Source organism: Parasteatoda tepidariorum, chromosome 7 (genome assembly GCF_043381705.1).
Source record: "Parasteatoda tepidariorum isolate YZ-2023 chromosome 7, CAS_Ptep_4.0, whole genome shotgun sequence".
Taxonomy (NCBI): Eukaryota; Metazoa; Arthropoda; class Arachnida; order Araneae; family Theridiidae; genus Parasteatoda; species Parasteatoda tepidariorum.
Genome location: NC_092210.1, coordinates 90,895,275 through 90,922,121, shown reverse-complemented (window position 1 = coordinate 90,922,121; position 26,847 = coordinate 90,895,275). Strand labels below are relative to the sequence as shown.

Sequence of the window (26,847 nt, the reverse complement as noted above, 5' to 3'; positions counted from 1 at the left end):
ATGATTATTTCCAAAATGATGGTAAGGTAAACATCTTTCAAAAAAGAATGAAAAATCCTAAAATCTTATGAGAAAAAAAAAATTTAAAAAATGGGGGGGAAATTTATCGAATTTTATTCCGGTTTTTTGGTTTTCCGAATTCCGGATAACGGGTTCTGTACTGTATATATGTATACATATATGTATGGCAGATTACAACTTTCATTTTCCGGATTTCTATTAATTTTTTTTCCTTTTTGTCGGATTTTTTTCCTGAATTTTTATTGTTCTTTTTTCATTGTTCTGTAATTTTTTCCATGTTTTATTACATTTTGAACTTATATATATAGCACAATAAAGACAAAAAGGATGAAAAGACAAAAAAAGAAGGAAAATTAATAAGTTTAATTTACAGTGTATAAGCTGCACTTAAAATGTAGAGAAAAATAAAGAAATTATGAAAAATATAAAAGATTAATAAAAAGAGAAAAAGAAAATTTATTGGAACAAAATATTTAAAAAAAAAATTTAAATATTAATAAAGACAGAAAACAAAAAAAATAATCTCTCCATAAGCTCTCACAACTATATCCACAAAAAGGAGTGTTTTCCAATATTGTATCAACAGGGTGGGCAGCCAAACCTTTCAACAAAAAATAAGCACCTTTTAAGTACTTTTTAAGCACTCAAAAAATATTTTTAAGTACTATATACATCAACAAAATAATTTTAAAAGACTTTATAAATAAATAATTTCTAAAAACAACATGATCATGATAAAATAACTAGTTTCTGACAAAGAACTCTACTCTTGATAATATTAGCCATTATAAAATGATCAAGAGATCTTTCGATTCAATATCAGAGGGTGGAAAATGAAGCCTGATATTGAGAATATCTTGCAAAATGCAGCGGAGTTGCACATGAGAGTGCAATAATCTCCCAGAACCCAGCTCAGAGGACAATGAAGTATTTCATCAAACATGAATGAATTGTGAAAAATGAATTGTATAGAACAATGAATTGAATCAAAAAATGTGAAAAGTACGCTTTTACATAATGCATAGCGAAATCGACATTACATTTTTGAAAAGGGAAAATTAATCACTTCTTAAAAACTCCCAACCCAATGATAAAGGCCCCTTTAAGGGCTTTTTAAAAAAAACGAAAATAATCACATTTAAGCACTTTTTAAAAACGCTATTATTAATATAAGCAAAGCAAAATACATTTATACAATGTGTGAGGAGCACTCAAAAAAAAGAAGAAAATTGAACACATGAAGTAAAACATTTATCATGTAAATAATCAACAGAAGAAATTTTTCCTTTTCTCTGTCTTTTATAATACATAATTTTTACTTAACATGTTCTATTTCGTTTCAATTTGTTTCTTTGAGTGCTTCTCCATATTTATAAATGTCATATTAATATAAAATGAAACATTTACACATGAAGCGAAATATCTTTTTGCCATATTTTACATAAAAACAAAGAACGCAAAACATGAGCAGAAATTTCTTTTAGAAAATTACGCTGCGTAATTTGTAATTACCAAAAGAAAGGATTGAGCTTAGAGCTTTGATTGAGATTTGAAGATATGACAAATCCAATGTCATTCAGTTTCACTGTAACCAGCTATATCAATGTTTTTGTTTATTTTCTATATCGTAACTAGTGTGTCTGTTTACATTTAAAATTTGTTTTAATTTTCATTTTTTTAAAGAAATAACCACTAAATATATAGCCTAAATTATAACATTGTTCAATCGCGCATCTGTAAAATCACATCTAGAATGAAAGTCTCTGTTTTATTTTAAAGTTTAAGAGACTGATACTGTGTATTCATAAACTTCAGATCCTAGAAGTATTAGATATTAAGTAATGTTAACGCAATTTGTTTGTAAATTATTAAGCTATTTATAAATTTTCTAAAAATAAAGTTTTTCTATATTATATTTAACTTTCATATATTATTGCTTGCAGTAGATGTATATTGCGTGACCTTGAGTAGATTTAATTAACTATTCTATTTTGGGGGGAGGGCGATTTCCGTATTGTGATCTCTGGCCGAATAAATTTCCGTATCGTGATGTATAGCTGATTAATCGCCAAGTCTTGGCAACTTCCGGGCAGTGGCCCACGAGAAACTTACAAGAAACATCACAGAAAGGAACCAACTCGAAGGAAATAACTTGTAGCCCACTTCGAATTATGCAAAACGACACAGTTCATATTGTTCAACGTTTTCACAATTAATTCAACTCCAATTTATGTCGGCGTATTGTCAATCCGTAGCGTATGAAAACGCCATTCATTTTACTTGATTCAAAATTTCATGATTTTTGACAATCGTCAGAAACAATGCCAATAGGTTGGGTTTTTTTTTACATGACGGTTAAAACAAGATAAAACCGTTAATTATCAAAAACCTTTGAACCTTGCCTAATTAATGATATTTTTTTTAAATGCTTAAAAATATTTTCTGAGTGCTTAAAAGGTGCTTATTTTTTGTTGAATAATTTGGCTATGCACCCTGAAAAATATTATTTAAAAATGGCCCACTTTTGTAAATTTTATGCATGGAATGTAACAGGCATATTATATGCATATATTTCTTATATCTTGATGTTTAAGCTCATCTTAAGCATTTGTGCCAATAAATACATTAATTAATATCAGAGATATCAAATTGCCCAGGTATCCTCCCTCAAAAAAAAAAACATCAGTGAGTTTTGAATATAAGAATAATAATTTTAAATATATATTTAATATTTTTAATCTAAAAAAGTTTATTAAAGATTAAAATTGCAAATCTTGGCTACTTTTAGAAAAGAAAGTTTTGTTTCTGAAAGGTTTTTTTTTTTTATTATTAATTGGCAGATTTTTGCAAATCTTAATTAATATATTGTGCCTTCTGGTATTATAGCTGAGAATATCTTGCATTTTTGAAGAGAAAGAAATAAAATCACTTGCAAATTTTTATAGTTTCAGAAAAATTCTTTGATACTCTTTGTTTAGGCATGTGCAAATCTCCCTAGCTATTTTCTTCATTTTTTTTCCTTGCAATAATTTAGGACTTTTTTTACAAATAAACAAAATGGTTGATGCCCTTATCAAAACCAAAAACGTTCATTAATTTATACAAAACAATATGTAATAAGCAATAGTTGATGAATTTTTTATTTTATTTTGTGCCAGGACAAAAGTTTTTGGCGACATTTTATTCAGTCCCAACTGATTAAACAGAACCATTTCTTCATCTCAAAAAAAAGTATACTTTTTATAAATTTATGGTAAATTAAAATACATAAACTTATGCAATACTTGTCTATTCTTTAGAGGTAACTACGATGCAATTATAGAACCACAGAACTATTGAAACCAAAGTGGATTGCTATGATCATTGACAAACTGCTGCAGGAAAGGAATAGAATTCAATTGCAAAGATAACAATAAAGGGTGATAAATTATTTTTTATTAACAAAGTGTTCCAAATACGTTTTCCTATTATCCTTTTTTATTTTGCTATAACTTTCACACTTGTTTTGCTAGGGAAAATAAAATAAAAAAAGTTGTGATTTATTAAGGGGGGACCCTACCCTGAAATGGTAAAATATTATTTTTCTTGAATTTTTTAGTAATAGAGGCAATGCAGAGACTCCTTGTTTTTTTTTTATGTTATTTGTTTAGATTTTCTGAAGCGTAAAGACATTATCTAAAAAGTAGCATAGCGGTTTTTTGATATTCGCAAAATTACCAAAATGGCGGCAACTTAAAAAAAAAGTNTTTTACAAAATAATAAAAAATAAGTTGGTGGCTGGGCATCAAAAAGTAGCACCTCACTGGCCTCATGGATTTAGAAGTCCTGTAACTTAAGAAAACTTTTTTGTTTAGATTTTCTGAAGCATAAATACATTATCTAAAAAGTAGCATAGCGGTTTTTTGATATTCGCAAAATTACTAAAATGGCGGCAACTTAAAAAAAAAAGTTAAGTTTTTCATTAAAAAAATATTCATTAAAATACTTATATAAGATCGAAATATAAAAATATCCTATGCTACTTTCTGAAGAATATATTTTTACGTAATTTAAAATAAAGAACAGCTTATTTTGTTGTATAGATCATGAGAAAAACATTAGGCCAGGTCAAAAAACAGTGTTTTGAGAAAAATGCGTTTAAAGTTTTGACTTATGTTCAATCTTGTAAATTATTAAATTAGTAATGACTTACCTTTATTCTGCAATTCCAGGTCCATATATCTTCTCCGTCAACAGAATTGATCAGACACAAAAAGAATGTCGCCTGTCCTAATCCGGCCAAACGGGCCTTTCTACCTGCATAGCGGCGACTCTCTATTTTCCGGTATAACTTCCAAACGAAGTTAGGTACCGAGAAATCGTTTTAGACAGACATTAGGAAGGGTACAAAGATTCGAAAAATGCGATAATAAATGCTTAGAATTTTTTAAATATTCCGGGTGGGTCCCCCCTTAATTCTGTTCTCGTCAGATTAAAGTAAGTTTGTTATGTGTTTTATTCTGAAAAAAAAATCACTCCACGTGACAACAGAGCCTTTTTTTCATCAGACTAATTCCAGTCTATTGAAAAAATGGTTAATGAGAAGTTATGATGACTAAATAAATAATGTGCCCATCTTTTGTAGCAGAAAAGTTAAAACTTGGCTTGCTAAAATCTAATCACAAAAAATAATAAATTAACTATTACTTAAAGTGTTTTTTTTTTTTTTTTTGTGTTGTTGTAAGCCATTAAGGCAAAAATTCTGATTGTTCTTCTTTCCCAGTGGCGCCATCCATGGCCGAGAATTCGACTTCTGCAAACATCCATACATCACACCAGGGTGAAGCCATTGACACATCTATTCATCCACAGATTGTAATTTTGACCTAAACCAGAGAATAATCAATCTCCAATTCAGTACACCCCCAAAAGTATAATTTGTTATGGGAGGACTTTGCGACCCGACAGATTTGACCTGCACCATTCACTACAGGGGGAATCTTTGGCCAGCTAGATTTGAACTCCCGTCCTCAGGAGCGCGAGTCCATAACCAGGCTATATGTGCCCCTTTCTTTTTACTAATCATATAATATAGAAATAACAAACATTCATAGTATTCATGCCATTTTTCTTGTTTTTTTTTTTTTTTTTTTTTTTTTTTTTTTTTTTTTTTNTTTTTTTTTTTTTTTAATTTTCAATGTTTCCCATGGGGAAGATAACAGTTAGTGTGGACAGTTTAGTATAATTTTTAACTCTTGATTTTTTTTAAACAATACTTTGAAAACTACATTCTATTTTAAAAATCTGAAACAACAAAGTGATTTAGTTTTTTCACAATTTTTTTTTTAAAAAAAAAGCTTGTTTTTGTCCTGATTTGCACATTACAGGAAGCCAGTGTGAACAGGCTATGGCATTAGTGTGGACAAACATGGTAACTTATTAAGTAGTAATTTATTTTCAACAAAATCATGTCTAAAACCAAATTGAAATCATTTTTAATCTAAGCCTTATTGGAAAATAAATATTCATACATAGAAATTTTAAATACTAATATGCATTTCACTAGACTAAGAAAGAAATTTGAAACTCAAATCGACAGATTTGAAAATCAATATTCTATTTTATAGCATTGAATCAATTTTACATTGAATAAATTTTAATAACCATAGTTTTAACACGATGATAAAACAGTATGAATAAACAAGCATACTGACTGTGTGGTTTAGCCGTATTTCATTCACTTGACAATGAAAACAACTTGCTAAGAACGACAGTGTTATTTGCCAATATTCTGCTTTAGTTAAATGTACGGCAAAAATTAGTTCATATATATAATTAAATTCTTTTAACAATTTTGATAAAACACCTGCCTTATATTTTCTTTATAATGGTTTCATTATAAATACTTAACTTAATAATGAAACCACTAATTGTTAAGCTATGTAATCCTACAAAATCATTCTGATTTAGAGAATATATAACATCAATTGTGTTATAGTTGTAACCAGTTCATATTTCTTCCATTGAAAGTTAATACTCCATATAGCTGATTAAGATTGGCTGGTGCTGACATCATAGGTCACATGTGTGGGTATTGGTTGTCTTCTTCTTCTTCTTGGAATGCAAGTACCCAAAAACCTGATTTTTTAACTTTATTTGACATATCCCCTATATTTTGGGGGTCAGAAATCTGAATCTGTCGGAAAAAAAAGGGTATGTTTATACAGAAAAAGTGAGTTTTTGTGTCTGATTTCATAACTTAAAATATTGTTTGCAACATATTAATTAGCAATTTGAGGTCATCCCCTCGAGCCATTAAGATTGAGTTCTAGAAAGTGAAGATCCCATCATTAGATCAAAAGTTATTTAGCGTGGTCCTTTTTATTGTGCACTGTACATGGATGTTACGAATCTACTACAGTCATAGATGAAATTTGACCAGTAAATAAAAAAGTCATTCAAGATGTTCACCATTTCTCCCTATTATTTCTAATTTATTTTGCATAATACTTAATATTATGTAAGATTTCTGCTTATTCTTTGTTATTATTAATGTTTTTTCTTTACAGATTCTTATGAAAGATGATCTTTTGCTTCACCTATTGTTTGTAATATTTGTCTTCCCACGAAAGTGCTTTTGAATCTTTCTTCTTTTGATTTTATCCACAATTCTGATTTTTCTCAGGTAAATTTGCCAATATTCTTTTAAATACCTGGCTTATGAGAGCTATTATATATTTTGCATAGTTATTTACAGGGTATCTGCGCACCTGGTAAATCATGGATTTCAATATTGAACAAAATTTGTCATGAAATGTCATTCAACAAAATTTCTAGACCAAATTATCTTTTAAACTTCTGTGATTTCAGAATTTTTTTTATTTTTTTCTTATTTTATCAATTTAAAATTCTACTGAAGCAAGACAGTCATTAACAAGTTTTTTTTTATTCCGAACTGAGAACAGAAAAATTAGGAGTATTTCTTTCCTTTCCGATGAACAAGAAAGGTAACTTAATATAATTCTACAGAATGGAAAGGGGAAAAAAATTATTTGCTTTCATATTTTTTTTCAGCTATTTTATTGCTTCAACTCTTTCTTGACTCTGTTTTTTAAATTTTAAAATTATAAATATGAAGATGCAGAACATAACAGTTTTAGTTATACCTATTATTTCAATTAATGTTATTATGATGCTTTTTTAAATTTATTGTTGTGTTTTTGTCAGAGAAAATAGTAACTTCGTTAAGTCATGAATAATTCTTGGAATTAGTCCTAAGAAATCATGGCTTATAAAATCTAAATTGTAGCAGGTACCCTGTATTTTATAAGATGCCTGTAGAATATATTCTTTATTTTATAGAATGCTCAGTCAACCAACTGAAATATTAGTTAAACTCAAATTTTTATTTAATAGAAAAAAGTAATTTGTTTGAAAAATTTGAACAAGAAATAATATTTATCATTTAAATTGTAATAAGTTTTCATTTTAATAATTGAATCACCGGATATGCTTTTTTCATCTTCAAAATACAAAAAAAAAATATTTTAACGAGGTATTATACTATTACAGCGAAGCCCCCCTATAACAAGGCGAGTTTTAAGATCATCTTTTTCCATAGAATGCTGGGGAAACTAATGAAATATTAGTAAATTAAAATTTTTGATTAAAGGAAAACTACAATTAAAATGTGTTTAATTTTATTTGAACGAAAAATAATCATTGTCACTTAAATTTAAATATTTTTTTTTCATTTTAATAATTGATTCTCTTTATATGATTTTTTCGACATACGAGAAAAACACCTTAACAAGGTTATTATGAGGTTTTATCGAGTCTTATTTTTTTGTATTATTTTATCCTAATATTCTATTTGGACCACTACAAGACCTGTTTCTGCCATAGATATTTTCTTTAATGTTTATCATATGTTGATTTATAAATTAACCTAACTTTTGGCCAAAGTGAAATATTTGCATATTTTCATATTGTCAGTGGTCTGGTCTCATGACATAACATTTTTAGCTTAATTTCTAATGTATACATCATTGATATTAATTTTTGTTGTTCTTCTGTCTTTTGAGAACTTTTTACATGAAAAATTATTTTTTTATACTTTCAATTAATTTGAACCAATGATTGGAAAATTTTGATCTTAAAAATGTACATACAAAATGAAATAAGCAAAGTAATTTTTTTTTTCCTATTCTAATTTCATAAAAATAAATGACAAAAGACGATTGGTAAGAGAAACCCTTATTTTACCATTCCTTTATCTCTCTACTGTATATTTTTTTAATGTTCCAATTATTTGTTTGTAAAAAAAATTATAATTAAAATTATTTAATTTTTTTTTTGAGCTTTCTGATTAGTCAGTTATTTTTTGTATATAGAAATAGCTGTAATAAAATCATGATATACAATGATATAGTACAATAATGTAATTTTTAAATATGATTTTAATTTTCTATTAATTGTTGTTGACTCATATTGAAAATCTAATAGATATATCAGTTTTCTAAGTTTTAAATATTAAGATTCGCCTCACCTTGTCATGTTAGTTTTATAATTCCAATTTAGGTGATAGCTTACATCATATCAATTGTCCAACGGTTTGTTACTTGCTGATATAAATGTATACTACCCTTCAATAATGGAAGAGACATTTTGAGTTTTTAACATTTTTTTAAAAATTCTTGAGAAATACTTAAAAGATTATTTTATAACTTTAAAGATGTTTATAGTTTATGAGATTTTTAATGCTTAACAGTAAGTTTTAAATTATACAGAGGTTTGGGAGACAGACAATAAATTACAAAAGAAAACAAGTATTTTTGAACACCCTATGCCAGAAAATCAAGCAATAAGCTTATAACTCGTATTGATTACTTTAGTTGTTATTTTTAATAGCTGCATAAAATTTTGTAAACCTAGAGTAAATATTTATGGAGATATAAAAATTTTTACCAAAAACTACTTTTTTTGCCTTGCATTTTTTTACCATAACTTTATAAATATTCAATAGAATCAAACAATATTTTTGGTGCAATTTAAAATTAAATACAAAATTATTTATTTAAAATTTTAAAAAAGTCTCTTAAAACTGTACAAGATGTAAGTATTTAAGGTATTTCTTTTGAGCGGTATTAGGCAACTAATGAAAAAAGTTTGATATCTTAAGAATTTAAAAAGTTTCAAGCAAAGTACTTTTGGAAAGAAAGCTCAAAACAATCATACCTGAAATTTCATGTTGTGCTATTAAACAAGAGAATGAGACTCGCATTGTGAAGGATCATCCCCTGTGTGTTTTCTTTTCTTATACCATCACATTTCTGGAGGTATTATCATTCTTTATTAAATTTTGTTTTCTGAAACAAAATGTTTTGAGCTTTCTTTTAAAAAGTACAAAAACTACATAGAAAATTACTTGAAACTTTTTAATTTTTTAAAATATTGAAATAAAACTTTTTCATTAGTTGCCAAATACTAACAAAGAAAAAAAAATTATTTTTTTCTGTGTGTGCGCTGTATAAAAGAACTACCTTAAATACTCACGTCTAGTGCAGTTTTTAAAGAACTTTTTAAAAAAATTTCGATAAATAATTTTTTGTATAATTTTAAATTGCCCCAAAAATATTGTTGATTCCATTGAATATTTATACAGTTATAGCAAAAGAAAAATTTATAGTGAGGCAAAAAAAAAAATTTTTTTTTTTTTTAAATGGCCATATTTCTATAAATATTTACTCTAGGTATACAAAATTTTATGCAGTTATTTCAATTAATGACTAAAGTAATCATTACAAGTTGCAAACTTATCGCTTGATTTTCTGGTGTAGGATGCTCAAAAGTACTTGTTTTATTTCATAATTTATTGTCGCTTTCCCAAACTTTAAAAGCTTTAAATCTCATTGCTAAGTATGAAAAATTGCATGAACAAACATCTCTAAAGTTATAAATTAATCCTTTAGGTATTTCGGGAGAAATTTAAGAAAAATGTCAAAAACTCAAAGTGTCTCTTCAATTATTGTAGGGTAGTGTCTATATATTATATTATAATTATTAATATTTACTATTATATGGAAAATACTCCAAACATATATAAAAAATAAATCATTGTATGTATAAGTAAATAGACACAGGTCAGTAGTATTTACCAGGTTTTTCCCAATGGTTTTTACCAGGGTAAAAACCCAATTTTTACCATCTTCTGGTGAAAGCACAATCCTGCTGGTATTGCATTAATCACTTTTTTTTAATCATTTATTTTAAAATATAACATGTATTTTTAATTGCATTCCAGGTAGGTTATGAAATGAAAACTTTTCTTATTAGGACTATTTGGTTATTTAGTCTACCCTTCAACCACATTAGACCATATATACTTTGTCTTAAGTAAGAACTCCCCTAGCCATTCATCTAGACTGTAGGGGAGGGAGTACTATGATAATGAGGTATAACTATTTCAAGTAGGGATGTGGGGTTATTGTTTAGGACAGGTTTTGGTGAGAGAAAGGTAATCTTTTTCTTCGGTCTATTGTGTTAGCCCTGGAATGAAGAGAAGCTGCCCTTCTTGAAATTTGCTATTCTTGTTAACATGGCAGCAGACGACCTCAGACTTTGCGGTGAGGGAGTTCTTACAGTAGACAAACTATAGTCAGCAGCTTACTCTATTTGATATAAAGACATTTCTGTAAATATATCGTTAAATGTAGAAAAGGTGATGACTTTTATGTGCCCTGAAAGAGGTTTTGCAACTCAAAATAGTTATAAAGTGAACTTTGTTTAAAGTTCGCTCTTTTATTTTAAATTTCACTCTTCAAAAAATTATAGAAGATTAAAATATCTCGTTTTTGTTTTTAGATCCACAGTTTGGTCAATTTTTTTAAAAATATGCTTAAAATAATTGTTTGATAACTTCTTTGCATAAATAATTAAATTGTATCAACAACTTCATCGGAAAACTTTAGACAATTTAACATTTTCAGAAGATTAAAATAATGTCTGAGTATTTTTTATGTTCATAAAAAATTTAAAATGAATAATTTTTTCTGCTGTCTATATATCATGATTCTTTTTGTGAACATTTTATTAGTTATTTTCCTTACAAAATACTGTTCAAATTTTTCAATAAATAATTTATTTCTTTAAAAGGTAAATTAGATTTAATCATTGATTGTTATTTTGTTTGTAACTTGATGTTCAACTTATTTAAATTCAGTTCGTTTCCGAAATCCACCTAGATTATAAAATATAGTTTACTTTAGATTTGATTTTCTTTCTTTGTGTGTCCAGTAGTGTTACAAATAGAACATTTGAATGTCTCATAGCTAATTTTATAAAGTTTTTATTATTTTAATATTGAAAGATATTAGTATAAATTTAATTACTTTGATATTAAAATATGAAAACTATCTTCTTTTTTTTTTTAGAAATTCCATGTGCTATGGATGTTATTTTATCTGAATTTGTTGCCCACACTTCTGCTGACCCTGGTCTTGCTACTGATCTTTTGGAAGGTATGGTCACTCCAGGCATTATTTTTATAAGAAATTACGGTCGCCAGTTTCTAATGTTATAGATTTTTATTGTCATGAAATGTAATGATTTTTACTATTTTTTTTTTTAATAATGAAAAGTCACTGATTTAGGTCGCCAAAATGTCTAATTTTTAAAATGGAATCCCCCCTCCCCAATTTCATGGTGTTCTGAATATCTGAATTTTTATCAAAATCCCCACTAACAGTCATATTTTATTAAAATATAAAATGTTTTTATCGTGTTCCTTAAAAATTGTGGTGTTCTTTCAAGAAATTAAAGAAAAAACATCCTTTCTAGAGTGAATTATCTTTTAAACTTCTGTGATTTCAGAATTTTTATTATTATTTATTTTTTTTTTTATTTTATCAAATTAAAATTATAGCTGATACTAAGCTAGTCATCGGCGAATATTTTTTTTATTCTGGAATGAGAACACTAAAATCAAAAGTATTTCTTTCCTTTCCGATGAACAGGAAAAGTATCTTTAGAATATAATTCTGGAGAAAAAAAGGGGAAAAAATTATTTGCTTTTTTTATATTTTTCAGCTATTTTATTGCTTCAACTCTTTCTTTATTCTTTTTTTTTTTTTTTTGCCAGAGNTTTTTTTTAAATTTAAAATCTTATAAATATGAAGATGCAGAGTATAACAGTTTTGGTTATATCTATGATTTCCATTGATGTTATAATGCTTTTTTTAATTTAGTGTTGCGTTTTTGTTGGAGAAAATAGCAAGGGTCTGTCCTGACATTTTGTGGAAGATCCTGTTATTGTAAAATTGTGAAAAAATTACTCGTAATTTGTGAATATAAAATAAACGTTAAGTCACATTCTTTCAACCAGGATCCTGCTTTTGTGAATTTGNCAACACTGTAAAATTATAATTGAAAAAAAATTAAATTTTCAAAAATAAACAGCAATTGTTGCTACTAAATCAGAGATGCGACATACAAATGTTTGGTATTTAGCCTATACTGCTGAACGCAGAATATTAATTTCGAACGAATAAAGGAAGAAGCTTCTGCGGAAGACAAAACTTAGTTCGTTTACATCTGTCTTTCTTCCCCCCCCCATGGGAATGGTTTATTCGATTAACAAAACAATAATGAAGATCAACAAATTTGTGAAGGGTCCGATTAAAGGATAAATTATTTTGTGAAGGGTCCGATTAAAGGATAAATTATTTTGTGAAGGGTCCATTTTAAAGTTAAAATATTTTGTAAAGGGTCCGTTAACGGACCCAAATTTCTTCTAAACAGACCCCTAAATAGTAACTATGTTAATTTATGAAAAATTCTTGGAATCAGTCATGAAAAGTCATGGATTTGAAAATCTAAAATGTAGTAAATATGTAGTATAATGTAGTAGATATGTACTATAATGTAGCAATTTTTCCTTTTTTTTTGAATATAGCTCATGATTGGAACATTCATTCTGCTTTATCAGCATATTATGTGATGAAAGGTCTGTTGCCAGGTGAAGTCCCATCATCTGATCATCATGAAATCTCATCCCATAACTCAACACATTCTGATGACAGTAAAATGAAGAAGCCTCCTTTAAAGAAAGTTGCAGCAGTTGATTTAGAAGATGGTGGTAATTGTCATTATTCTATTCTTTTTTAACATTATTGAACTATTTATGGAGCAATTTTTTTCCCTAGTCATGTTACATTAACCCTTTATTGGATCATTTTTTCTAGTAGATGGTTAAAATTTTTAAAATTTTATCTACTATAAAGTAAGTAAAAAAAATAAGTAATTTTATTCAAGTAAGCCTATAAACTTGCATTTTTATAAAGTACTAGCATTTTTATGCTAGCATTTAATGCTAGGCTTTTTTAAAAAGTACTTAAAGGTGCTTATTTTTGATTTTAATTTTTTAAAAGCCCTTAAAGGTGCTTTTTTCATGGGGGTGTTTTTAAAAAGTGCTTAATTTTCCCTTTTCGAAAATGAGATTTTCGAAATGGGAATGTCAATTTTCTCCGTGTATTATATAAAAGCGTGCTTTTCAGATTGTTCTATTCAACATTTTCGCAATTCATTCAACCACAATCCTCGTTTGCATCTGAAAGCACCAATCATTTGATATGTTTGATGAAATACTTAAGAGTCTGCATGTGCATCTACTGAGCTGGGTTCGGTGAGATTATTGCACTCTCATGTGTAACTCTGCTGCATTTTGCAAAATATTCTCAATTTTAAGCTTCATTTTCCGTCCTCTGAAATCGAACCAAAAAATCTCTTGCTCATTCTATAATGGCTAAAATAATTAAGAAAAAGAGTTCTTTGTCAGAAACTAGTTATTTTATCATGATCATCTGAAGTCTTTGAAAATTAATTTGTATTTTGTTAATGTATATAATACTTAAAAATATTTTTTGAATGCTTAAAAATTAGTTAAAAGGTACTTATTTTTTGTTGAAAGATTTGACTATGCACCCTGAATAATGACCAAATTTATAAATTTTGCGTTTATAACTATAAATAAACTCGTAAAAAAATGATCAAATAAAGGAAAGCATAACACATAAAAGAAAATAGCTCCCCAATCTTGGTTTGACTTCTTGATGCGACGCTAACCTATACTGTTACCTACATTTATGTAAGCAAAGCATTCAATTATTGGTATTATTTTCTTATATTTTCTGAAGTTATCAGCAGATGACTGCTCAAATTATGGATAAAGAAATATCTTCGCTTCGATTTTTAAAAATGAATGAAATTAGTGGTAAGTATGCTTACCATGGCCTTATTAAGGGATAAAATATTTTTGCAATTCAGACTGATTTATGGAAAGTAATTCATTTAGGTTTTATTACCTGAAACTTATTTGATATTAAAGATTTTTTTTGTGGAAAGGCAGGAGTTTCTTTTAAAATTTTACCTACTCTAAAAAAAATGGCCATGAACTGAAACTCTCACACTTGTAACTATCTGAATTTATTAATTTGGAGTTTGCTATTACAAGTGAACAAATTTATTTCAAATTTGCTATTACAAATGAACAAACGCATGTTGCACTCTTTGTTGTTAGCCAATCTTTCTGACTCCATGCTGGCCTTTACTGTCATCTACATTTATGCAAACAAAGCCCTTCATTGTTTTGTTTATATATATATATATATGTGTGTGTGTGTGTGTGTGTGTTGTTACTCATCCCCCTGTTGTAGGAAGGCCTACACCAGGTCCAAACAACTTTGTAGCCTGAGAACATTAAAAATCTTCTCCTGATTATATATATATATATATTTATTTACAGTGATGGCCAAAAGTGTAGACATTTTTTGAAAGTTTCATGTTTTTCAACTTTGTGTGCTTGTAAAATATATTAATTTTCACTTAAATACAAACGTTTATATATCAAATTGAAGGTAATTTAATGTAGAATTTAATAATAAATACAGTATAACAATATCTGTATTGCAAAAAAAAGTTATGCAACTAATAGTAAGATCTATCTTAGATTTGCATTTTTTTAAAGTGATACTTACACAATCAATACTTTGTAGGATAGCCCTTATTTTTTAAGACAGCTTCACAGCGTCTTTTCATCGAGCGAATGAGTGTTTTGAGTTCATCTTTCATTATCACATGGTGCCAAGAATCAATTATAGCTTCAATAAGTTGTCTTTTATTGGATGGACGTTTTTTTCGTACAAGAATTTTCAAACGTCGCCACGAATTTTCAATTGGATTGAGATCAGGGCTGTTTCCTGGCCATGGTAATATGTCTATGCCTTTATTTTGAAACCATGCTTTGCATACTTTTGCTGTGTGGCATTGGGCTGAATCCTGCTGAAAAATAAATGGTGCGTTGTTGGGGAAGAGATCCCTGATGGAAGGTATCAATTTTGGTTTCAGGACAGTTTCGATGTATTTTTTGGCATTCAGGATGCCATCAATCACTTGAACTTGGCCCACACCATCTGCAGACATACATGCCCAAATCATGACATTTGTTGGGTTTTTTGTAGTTGCTTCAATGCAATCAGGATGAAGCGCTTCACCTACTCTACGTCTCACGTATTTTCTACCATCACTACCAAAGAGCGATATTTTACTCTCATCACTCCAGATTACTTGCTTCCTTTGATTTTCTGACCATTTATTGTGTTCTTTTGCCCACTTAACTCGTTTTTCGCTTTGCTTTTGATTTAAATATGTTTTTTTCCTTGGAATTCTAGCTTGTAGTCCAAATCCTGATAACCTTCTTCTTATTGTTCTTGAACTTGCTGCAATACCCGCTGCATTCATTTCACATCTAATGGCATCTGATGAAATTCTTCTATCTTGAAGGCATAGCCGTTTAATTTTTCTATCAGCAATAGCCCTTTTACATTTTTTTCGGCCTGATTTGGCTTTATTTTCCACTGATTTCATTTTTTTCATAACGTAAACAGAACTTTCGTACACCAGAACAAGTCACTGAACCACCAACTTGTCTTGCAATTTCAGCATGAAAGAGGCCATTTTCTCTCAATATGACAATTCGACTTCTTTTTGTAGATGTTCAATTAGTTCTTGTTGATGACATTGTTTAAAATTAGTTTAATTAAAAAAAGGGTCTTTAAATATTCAAAAACAGCAATACTCTTTAATTGTACCAGTATGCATCATTCCTCAAAATATTTCCACAACAATAACTCTTTTACCATCCAAATAGCCTAAACTATAGTTACAGACATTTGATTGGTCCTAAGAACAGTGTTTGTGATTGGCTAGTACGCTTTTATTACAAAACACATCCTTATTCAAAACGATTTGTGTTCGTTTGTTCTACTAAAATGAGTATAACTTTTTTTGTGATACAGATATTTTAATTCTGTTTTGGTTATTAAATTCTACATTCAATTTGATATATAAACTGTTGTCATTCCCAGGGAAGGATAGCTATGAAGTCTTTTTCTTTTTATACCGCCAGATGGCGTTCTTTTTAAATTTGTATGTGTTTGTTTGCTTTTCGTTAATAAACTTTTACTTTTCTGTCTGAATCTCGATCCACGGACTACATAAACGTTTGTATTTAAGGGAAAATTAATATATTCTACAAGCACACAAAGTTGAAAAGCATGAAACTTTCAAAAAGTGTCCACACTTTTAGCCACCTCTATCTATATATATATATATAATTTCAGCCTTTCATCCCTTCGATAAATGTGTACCAAGCTTGCTTGGGAACTAAACACTGGGGGTTCCGCGTTCGACTGACCACCTGACTGGAACATCTGCTTCTGCACCCCAGAGCCTAAGGTTAAGAAAACTGAGATGGGCACAGTAGGCATTGGCCCTCTACGGGCTATCTCGCCACTGAGTTTAGTTTTTATATATATAATTATTCTCTCATCTTTATTTATTCAATTATTGGTTTATAATAATTAAATGATAATCTTATACTTAAACCTTTTAGTTAGAAATGTTAAATAAACGTTTTTTAATTATATTGTGTTTTAATAATATTAAGCATTATTACATTTTCATAGCTTCTTACTCTACTTGATTTTGCCAGTTTCTCCTTGTCTACTGGTTTAGTTAAAATTCTCCTGGTTTTTATACATTTTAGAAATTCCCTAAAATTGAGTAAGTTTCCTAAGCGAATCCCTATTGAAATAAAATGTTTAACTATCTTTGAATTAATGGTAAACAAAATTAGGGGTAAACATAATACATAACATTTCAAGTATGTTTAATATCTATCATAACTGGAAAATATTGTAGTTTTTCTATTTTAATGACTATAAAAATCCCTAAAATTCCCTAAGTGCATATACATTATGCAACAATTATCATGAAATTTATATTATTTCGTAAAATCTACCAGATTTTATTTTTTTCTATCCATGTTGGCAACTATGCACTTTATCTAAACTTAGATTGGTTGTTGTAAAAAAATTTTTAATAAATGATATATAAATAAAAATAATTCAAATTAAGTTAAAAAAAATCAATTGCCCCTCTTTTAACTTATTTGATATAACGTTTTCAAAAACTTTTTTTAGAGCTTTAATATCTTAAAATGAAAATCTGTTTTTTCCCTTTCTAGAAAAGAAACTCACGAGAGGAATATCACGTGCAACAGAGAATTTTGGTCTTATCAATCAAGCGAGAAAAGCGTTTGCTGAAGACTTTGATTCTGTGGACGGGGATATAAAACCTCCTTCCTCACAACTAGAAATTCCTGAATATTCCTTTTCTTTACCTGATTTCTCAGTTTATTCTGAAAATTTAAGGCAGTACCTACACAGAGATTTGATTGAGACTGCAACTCTAGTGTCTTTGGAACAAGCTGGTATGTTTATTTATTAAATTAAAAGGAATGTTGACTTTTTCATGTTGATCATGTGATTTAGCATGCATTAATTTATTGGTACATCGTGGCAGAATTGCGGTGACATGGCAACATTTTTGCTGAAATTTACTGAGTTCGGGCTGAAAGATTTTTCTTCTTGGAAGTAAAAAAATTTGGTTTGCTTTTCTGCAGAAATTAACGCTTAAAATTTGAATCGGCCATTTAAATAATCACTTTTTGAAGCACTTATTTGAATCGGATATTGTAAATACATTTTGATTGTATTTTCAGCAGTTATCAACATTGATTTTCACGTGGTTTTAGATATCCTGATATATTTCAGATGATATGTGAAGTTCCAATTGCGCATATAATCATTTAAAACAATGATTCTGTCGATTTTTTTTCACAGTTATTGCTTTTGATTTCTACATAGTTTTTTTTTTTAAAACCATATATTTTTTCCGATATTATTTATTACAACAATCAAATCTTGAAATGAAACATGCATTTGAGTAACCCCTGAAGAGTCTGATGAGCGATTTTGTCATCGATCTGTTTCTTAGTAATTACTGCTGCAGATTTCATGATATTTAATTATTTGTTTACTGTGATGATGGTTTGCAAAATGTGATAAAGGAAATAATTAGTACGTTCCCCCCACAACAAAATGCTAAAATATTGCCTATAATATTAGAATCAAAAAAATATTGCATCTTCAGTTAAAAAAATTATATTGTTTTTTTTATTTTTGTAAACACAGCCTTTTTGTTACCTTAAATTAGTAACATGCATCTTCGTTATGATTGAAAATATCTTGCTGAAAGATATTAATGCTAGTTTCAGAAAACACGAAAACATTCTGCCAAAGGGGGTACATCAGAGTAATGTTTGGTAATTAAAAGATTTAATAATCATTAAAATAAAATATAAATGAAATAAAATTTCTATTTGAAGGCTATAACTAACAAATGACTTCATGATATAATTTAAACTCATTGCATTGGTATGATAGTACAAAGTAAAGTTGGACGCATGTAATACAATAAAGCGATTAGTTTGACCCATGTTATACCATAAAGCGATAAAAGATCGATGAAAAGAAGAAGAACGAATTGAAATTATAATGCTAAGTTTCACGAAATTATGATCCTTTAAAAAGTGAAAATCAGAAAAATGTAATTAACTAGCAAAATGCTCCTGAACAATTTTCTAATAAAAAATAACGAAAGAAAGAATCTAAAATGACAAAAAAGTGACAAAACAACTAATGGCTAATAACAATGGCTAATGACAACTGTCATCAACATTTTAGCTTTGCCAATTACTACTTTTAAAATTATAACATTTGTGATTGTTTATTAGAAAACATAAGTGTACCTTGTAGTGTGTCTACCGCTATAAAAATACAATTCCAATTCACTAGTATATAAGACATGTTAATTAGATTCTATGTTGGGGTACCTTTTCATAGATGATCTACTTACTTACGATATCTACTTACCCCCACATTGGTGACCTTCGAACGTGATGTTAACACACCTACTTTGCCAGAAACTCCCACTTTGATTTGAATACTCTTGCTTCGGTGGATGGTCCACATTGAAAAGTTGACTGTGACATTATCCACCTCCAAGGAGCACAACTTTTCGTGTTCACACTCTTACGCACTCTCATGACTGCTCTGACTAATAATAAATAAATTTTGTACCCTCCTTCCCGGCCTAAAACCTGTTTTAATCCTTCAACTCGGCAACGACGTTATATGTCGCCAGGATTGAACTGTCGGGAAGGGGGTACGGTACATCAAAATTATGGAATATCTCTCATTTGAAATTAACATGAATTCTTAAACATGAATTTTTTTTCCCAAAAAAATATGCATGATGTTAATTAAGATTCTACCTTTTGATTGAAAAAGCATGGAATTAAAATGTACGTTTTATTTTATTGGTGAATAATGTATATTCCTAAAATTACGAAGAAATTACCCTAATATGCCAAAAATAGGATTTAAATTATCTATTTCATCTAGTCTTTAAATTTCAATCATGCATTTATTTCAATGGTTGCTAGGCATTCAAAGCCATGTATTATAATAAAAAATTGTTTTTGGTAGTTAGAGCTTCTAAAATATTCTTATACAGTAGTTTTAATATTAATTTACTTTTGATTAAACATTTATAAAGTTTTTTTAATCGTAAATTAAAGTTCTCACAGTGTATTTGAATAAAATTTTTAAAAAATCCGATTTAAGTCAAACAAATCATGAACCCTGTCATTTAGTCATGTAACCTAGTGATCAATTTTTTTGTCTCTTTGACATTTTGTTTCAAGACATTGACATTTCTTGACATTTTGTTTTGTTTTTTTTGTTTCACCCAATGCAATTATTGTTTGTGTAACAGTTATTGTGAAATTAATTAAATATACTTAATTTCTAGGAAGACTTAATTGGTGGTATACCAGGAATATTGGCCGGAAGCTTTGGCCCTTGTCCACTACGGGTGATGGTAATTGCCTTTTACATGCAGCTTCGCTAGGTAAGACCTTTGAATATGTTTAACTGATGTTTTGAATACAGTAAAGCATATCAAAAACACAAATTGCTTTACAGTAAAATATAGCTGCCAACTCTACTGGATTTTCCAGTAGACTTCTGGATTTTGCCAGTTTCACCTGGTCTATTGGTTTAATTAAAATTGTCCTGGTTTCTATACATTTTTGAAAATTCCCTAAAATTGAGTTAGATTACTTAAAAAAAATACCTATTGAAATAGAATTTTTGTACAGATTATTGCTTGGTTGCTTGACTATTTAAATATGTATCACTAATACATAATGAAACGAACTTTATTTATAGAAATCGGTTCAAAACTTTTTTTGTTTTAAAATGTTCAGTTTATTTTTATTCAGGATTCTCTTTTTAAATTAATAAAAAAAAAATCTTTTACCTTTCTTTGATGTAGTAAATACCTATTAATATTCAAAATGCCGATTATGAGTATACGTAATATTTCAAGTATGTTTAATGTCAATCATAAGTGGAAAATCTTTCAGGTTTTCTATTTTGATGGCTATAAAAATCCCTAGAATTCCCTGTGTGTAAAATATTTAGTACATTATGCAACAATTATCATGAAATTAATATTATTTCTTAAAATTACTGGATTTTTTCCTGTCCATGTTGGCATCTATGTAAGGGGTTAAACAGTTTTATTTATTTCTGGTGTCGACTTTTTGATGGAACTAACACGCATTTGCGTTACATGGAAAGGAAAATTTCCTACAGTTAGCCTGAATTCAAAAAAGTTAAAAACAGACATTTTTATCCTTTCTTTTTATCCAAAGAACACAAACTTGATTACGCATCTGAAACAAAGCAAATATGTAGTCAATCATTAATCAACTTGTTTTCGTCTTCCCAAAAGAAAATTTTTGCAATTTTTTTGTATACCAATTGTTTGTTTCCAAAATTATACTCCTTATTATACTAATTTACTAATTATAATTAACTAATTTACTAATTATAGTTAATTATAATTAATTACTAATTATAATTACTAAATTATACTAATTTACTATTGAAATCAGCATTCAGAGCCAACAATAGTGTCAAAAGCTATTGTACTTCATATCATTTTTTAGTTTTTTATTCTGATAACTCAACATTAGACATGTGTGACAAACTCTCTATAATAAAGATTCCATTTGCTATTCTGAATTCTCATTACAATGGACGTTTACTGTACTTACAGCTTGTGTTACAATTTGCTTTAAGTATGAATTATGTTCGGTAAAGTCTTATAATTAGGCAGATTTTTGGTAGTTTTTCTTTTTTTTTCTTTCTTTTTTTTTTACAGATTTTTTTAAGTTTCTATAGAATCTAAACCTGATTTTTCTCTAAGTCCAAAAAAGGCCACTTACCGAGTTTCAAAAATGTTCCTTAATGTAAATCTTCATTTATAATTTTAGCTTTGTGGCCCTTTTTGATGAATACAGTTGTTACCCAATATTAAAGCATAGACTAATTCTGACATTCACACGGAGATTGCATATTTATGCAGGGTGCAGTGCCACATATCATGTAATATTTTACGATGCAATGTTTAGCTTAGAAACCCAGTTGTGGCACATTAAAGCTGAAGAAGTATTTTTTTTAAATTATCACGAACATTGCTTGGATAAAACAAGAAGCAGTCCATTGGGATTCTTATTCAAATCTGAGATCTCACAGAGGTGGAAATTAAGAAAATTTTAATCAGTGGTACCAGTAATTAAAAGATATTACTATTTAACACACTTTTTTACTGGTTAGTTTACATGTATAGTGTATCTACCACTACAAAAATACAATTCCAATTCACTAGTATCTAAGACATGTTAACACGATTCTATGTTGGGGTACCTTTTCATAGATGAAGGTTGACATTGTAGATAACAATACTCCCCACACATGACTTTTTTATTTAAAAGAAAAAGTTAATTAAGTGGTTATATATAAATGGAAAAGTAAAATACAGAAATTACGTAATGTTACAATTATAATGAAACTATTTTGTGACAATAATGCAAACCAAAAATTAAAAAATCAAAGTAGCTCAACATCCATCCTCATTAAATGCTGATCTGGAAAAACCACTGATTACTATTTTATATCGTGAATGTTTTGTTTGAAGTTTTGAAAGTTTTGTTGAGTGAAAGTTTTTTTTTTTTTTCCGGATCCATCATTTAGTTTCTAGTCCAGATTTAGAAATCCTATTCCAAAAAACGTTTTTTTTTTTATGAACACCTTAAAAATTATGCTTAAAAATTATGAATTTTTGTCTTAAATCTATCTTGTAAAGTTTTTATCAAAAGACAAGATTAATCCCAATAACAAAATAAGGCTTATTTTCACACAGTAAAAATCTTTTAGTGCAAACCTTTGCAGTGTATCTAACACTACAAAAATATAATTCTAATTCACTAGTATATAAGACATGTTATCGATAGCTACTCACTCCCCACACCTTAAAAGGTTTGTGAAACTGCTTATATGTAAACCTTCTAACCTTAAAATGAGATCTGTGACAATCTGCTCTATTCTACGCACATTACCCTAATCCAAAACCTTGGAAAACAACCTTCTATATAAAAACCTTAAATCGATGTTAAATCCATTAATCCTTTGATAAAGCTAGTTTCTAGGTGAAAATAATCTTAAATCTAGGTAATTACAAGTTTCTTTTCCCAAAGTCTTGAATGTTTAACTAAAACCCACCTTGTCATGAAATTTTAATGCACAATGCAATTCGATCCTAATGACATCAGCTTAAATGTCGTTATGGACCTAAGTGAACATTTTATTCTAAGTGACAATACTTTTTAAAAAAATCTTTGAAAAATAACTTTTTATCCTTTTAGGATGAAATGTTTGAAACTGCAATATCTTGCTCTATTGAAAAAAGGTTTTTAGTACAAACATTTTTGTGACAATATAAAGAAAATTCAGGCACAAGGTTGTTGTAAGGTTACATGCTTTCTGGGTTATATCTAAGGGTTATCAGTGTGTTAATCAATTTTTTAAATTAATGTATATTTTTAGAGATACAAAAATAAGAAATTGGTTTTATTGAAAAAACATTAAAACTGAATTTCATAATATACCGTCTTTGTTCTTGCATCAAAACCAATACTCTTTGTACTTATTTTAGGTATGTGGGGTTTTCATGACCGATTGCTAACCTTGAGAAAAGCTCTTCATTGTATTTTGACAAACAGTTCTTATACCGATGCTTTCTATAGAAGGTGGAGGTGGCAAACTGCTCTTCAAAATAAAGAAGTGAGTTTTTTTTTAAAAAATATATATAACTGCCAACTCTACTGGATTTTGCCAGTTTCTCCTGGTTTTTGTTCATTTTTAGAAAACTCCCTAAATTTGAGTAAGTTTCCTTAAAAGATCCCTATTGAGATCCCTATTAGTACAGATTATTGCTTACTTGAGTGTTTAAATTAGTGTCACTAATACATAATAAAGCGAGCCTCATTTATAAAATTCTGTTAACTATATTTGAGGAATTAAATGCCTATTACCATTCAAAATTATGAATAAACATAATACATAACATTTAAAGCAGGGTTGGGGTTTTGGACAGGACACGTGGGTTTTACTGTCTTAAACTGGGTAAAACTGTCCTAAACTGGGTTAAACTGTCTTAAAGTGGTCCAAAACCTTGAACTTTGGTAGAAGGTAAAAATTCTATAGGTGTAACCATTGTGCACATAATAATTACATGTATCATTAAATATTTGATATTTTTTATACAATTTACTATAACTTATTAAAAGAAAATAATATAATATATAATAGGAAAAGGTTTATAATTTTTGAAGCTCCACAATTCATTGAACAACAAAAGTGAATAACTAATCCTTTAAATATAAATATGCTTTTAATACTGATAAATAATATTTTTGCATAAGGATAAATATGGCAATATTAAAAAATAATAATTTTTCTTAAAAAAAATACTAAATTTGNTTTTTTCTTAAGCGTTGTAGCTATATAAAATAGGAATTTAATTGTTTTTGAATTAACGATCACTCTTACCTTGGATCTCTTTGGTTTTTCTATTCTTTATTTTAACAGTTTTTATCAAATGTAATTAGTTATTTTCAGAAAGTTTCAGCAGATAAGCACTTAGATTTTAATATTGAAGACAAAATTGCAGGACAGGAACACTTTAATTGTCCACTAATCTTCAGATTTCCTGCTATGTTTTAAAAATCTTTATTTGCGAAAACGTTTAGCGTGGCGGACAGCTGGCCGCCTTAAGCGGCTAGTACATAATAAAGCGAGCCTCATTTATAAAATTCAGTTAACTATATTTGAGGAATTAAATGCCTATTACCATTCAAAATTATGAATAAACATAATACATAACATTTAAAATCATTTAATGTGAAATCATAACTGGAAAATATGGCAGTTTTTATATTATTTCGAAAATCTACCGGATTTTTTCCTTTTCGTGCTGGCAGCTATGATTTTATTATTACTCTAATACTACCAATAAGTTTTGAAAGAGATCATCATAGTTGGCCAGACAGACCAATGTGGGTCTATGCCTTCCTCTGAAGATTTCTCCATTACCACTTCCGATTTATCTTTGATTTCCAATTCTTTTCATTAATTGCAAGAAAATCAGACTCCACCGAATCTCAACCGTGACTTTCTCCACTTTCTTGTTCCAGAGGGTCTGAAAAGCAATATCTTTTTTATTGTATTGTCATAACTCATTCAAATCACGTGGGCCATCCATTCAGGGTGTGTAGCGTTTTTAAAAAGTGCTTAAAGGGGCTTATCTTTGTTTTTAAAAGCCTCAAAAGGTACTTTTTTTTATTTGGGGTTTTGTGAAAAGTACTTAATTTTCTATCTTTTAAAAGGAGATTATTTCTTTGCCGTGTCGATTGTCGTTATAAATTACAATAAATGCATGATTTTTTTACAATTTTCTTTGTAATATTTATCAGAAACTAGTTATTTTATTATGATAATGTAAAGTTTGTGAAATTGTTTTTGAATTTCATTGATTTTATGTTAATAAATTAAGAACTTTGAACGATAGAGAATAATAATTTTTATTACTGCACAGATCCTAATTATGATTTTTTGGGAAAGTGATTAAAAATATTTTTTAAGTGCTTATAAAGTACTTAAAAGGTGCTTTTTTTTGTTGAAAAATCTGGCTATGCACCGTGTCCATCTCATTCTATTTATTTTTATGTATTTAATATCGGGTATTTATAAATCTTGTGAAGTTCAAAGTTAAATCTCTTACTCCAGTTATTGTTTTCATTTAGTGTACCAAGTGTACTTCCACAAAATCTTTCTCTCAAATATTAGGATAAATTTTCCTCCAGATAGAAATGTAGATAAATGAAATATTCCAACTCTAAACAGATTAAAATCTAGCTTTGGAGCAATCAGATAATATTTTTGGATTTTATTTTGTGAAAGATACCTTTTTCAGGTTACCAATAAAGATGTCTATTGTGACATGAATTTCAAACCAAAAAAAGGGATACGGTGACCCCGTGGTAATTCACGATCACTCTGTTTCTGGGGTAAATAATGATCACCTAAGTTTTATTTTTAAAAAATTAATTTTTTTAAAATTTGAGACATGGACAAGAATGTTTGTACCCTTTACTAAAGTATAACTACATTTACTTAATAATAGTTTTTGTTTAATCTAGCAAAATAAGTATCTTTTAAACTACTTTCTGTATTTTCCATTTCAAAGATGGGTTTCAAAATATGCACATTTCTGCAAATAATAAATATTTTAATAAATATAAAGTTCTCTTAATAATAAATATTTTGGGTTACTTTATTTTTCTTTGATATAAAAAAAGTGCAAGCTTTTGTTTCATTTTTTTACATCTACTGTAAACATTATTATTGATTATAGGAAACTATATCAAATGTTGCCCCCTACAGATGGGGTAATTATTGATTACTGGGGTAATTCCTGATCATTGTCATTTCTTCTTATATATAGTATGAAGAAATAGCTAATTGTCTTTTCTTAAATAACAGTTCATATTTATTAAGTGGAACAACTGTAAAATATACTAGTGAGCTGCGCCCCCTGCTCGCTAACGCTCACCAACCCCAGAAATTGCTACGCAATCTTATATGGTTTGCTTCGCAAACCAACTCGCTTCGCTCGCTGCTAGCTTAGATTCATTGCATATGCACAAAATTCTAAGAATTCAAAACAATCATTCAAATCCATATAACAACTTTTTTTTAAAAAAAAAAACCTGCATCTTTTTAGTAAATACTAAGTCATTAAAATAAATTTGAATTCAAATAAATAACATGTAATTCATTAAACCTTTTAGATATGTGCTATAGTATAAAATCTTAAAGCGTGACAGCACGACTGAGACTCATTTTTCAATGAATAACTAATAACAATAATAAAACAAATAAATTCGTGATATAAATCAAAAATCGTCAAATAAATTCG

General features: G+C 28.4%; 2 protein-coding genes across 8 annotated transcripts in view; one reads left to right on the top strand and one right to left on the bottom strand.

The window, feature by feature from the left end:
• Positions 1-2,224, bottom strand: part of LOC107452356 (SMC5-SMC6 complex localization factor protein 1) — a 42,515-nt gene extending 40,291 nt beyond the window's left edge. The window contains exon 1 of one of the 4 annotated variants that reach the window (XM_043049405.2): positions 2,134-2,224. In XM_043049405.2, the coding sequence (XP_042905339.1) occupies positions 2,134-2,142 (9 nt within the window). In that variant the 5' untranslated portion in view covers positions 2,143-2,224. The other 3 variants (XM_071182942.1, XM_016068810.3, XM_016068812.3) reach the window with 3 other exon arrangements.
• The window catches only part of LOC107452359 (OTU domain-containing protein 7B), a 36,816-nt gene continuing 11,589 nt past the window's right edge, over positions 1,621-26,847 (top strand). Inside the window, exons 1-8 of one of the 4 annotated variants that reach the window (XM_043049402.2) lie at positions 1,621-1,859; positions 3,321-3,440; positions 6,570-6,685; positions 11,433-11,519; positions 12,953-13,135; positions 17,582-17,827; positions 20,272-20,370; positions 23,524-23,651. In XM_043049402.2, coding sequence (XP_042905336.1) covers positions 11,447-11,519; positions 12,953-13,135; positions 17,582-17,827; positions 20,272-20,370; positions 23,524-23,651 — 729 coding nt within the window. In that variant the 5' untranslated portion in view covers positions 1,621-1,859; positions 3,321-3,440; positions 6,570-6,685; positions 11,433-11,446. Of the gene's footprint in view, positions 1,860-2,218; positions 2,353-3,320; positions 3,441-6,569; positions 6,686-11,432; positions 11,520-12,952; positions 13,136-17,581; positions 17,828-20,271; positions 20,371-23,523; positions 23,652-26,847 lie in introns of those variants that run through there. The other 3 variants (XM_043049404.2, XM_043049403.2, XM_016068820.4) reach the window with 3 other exon arrangements.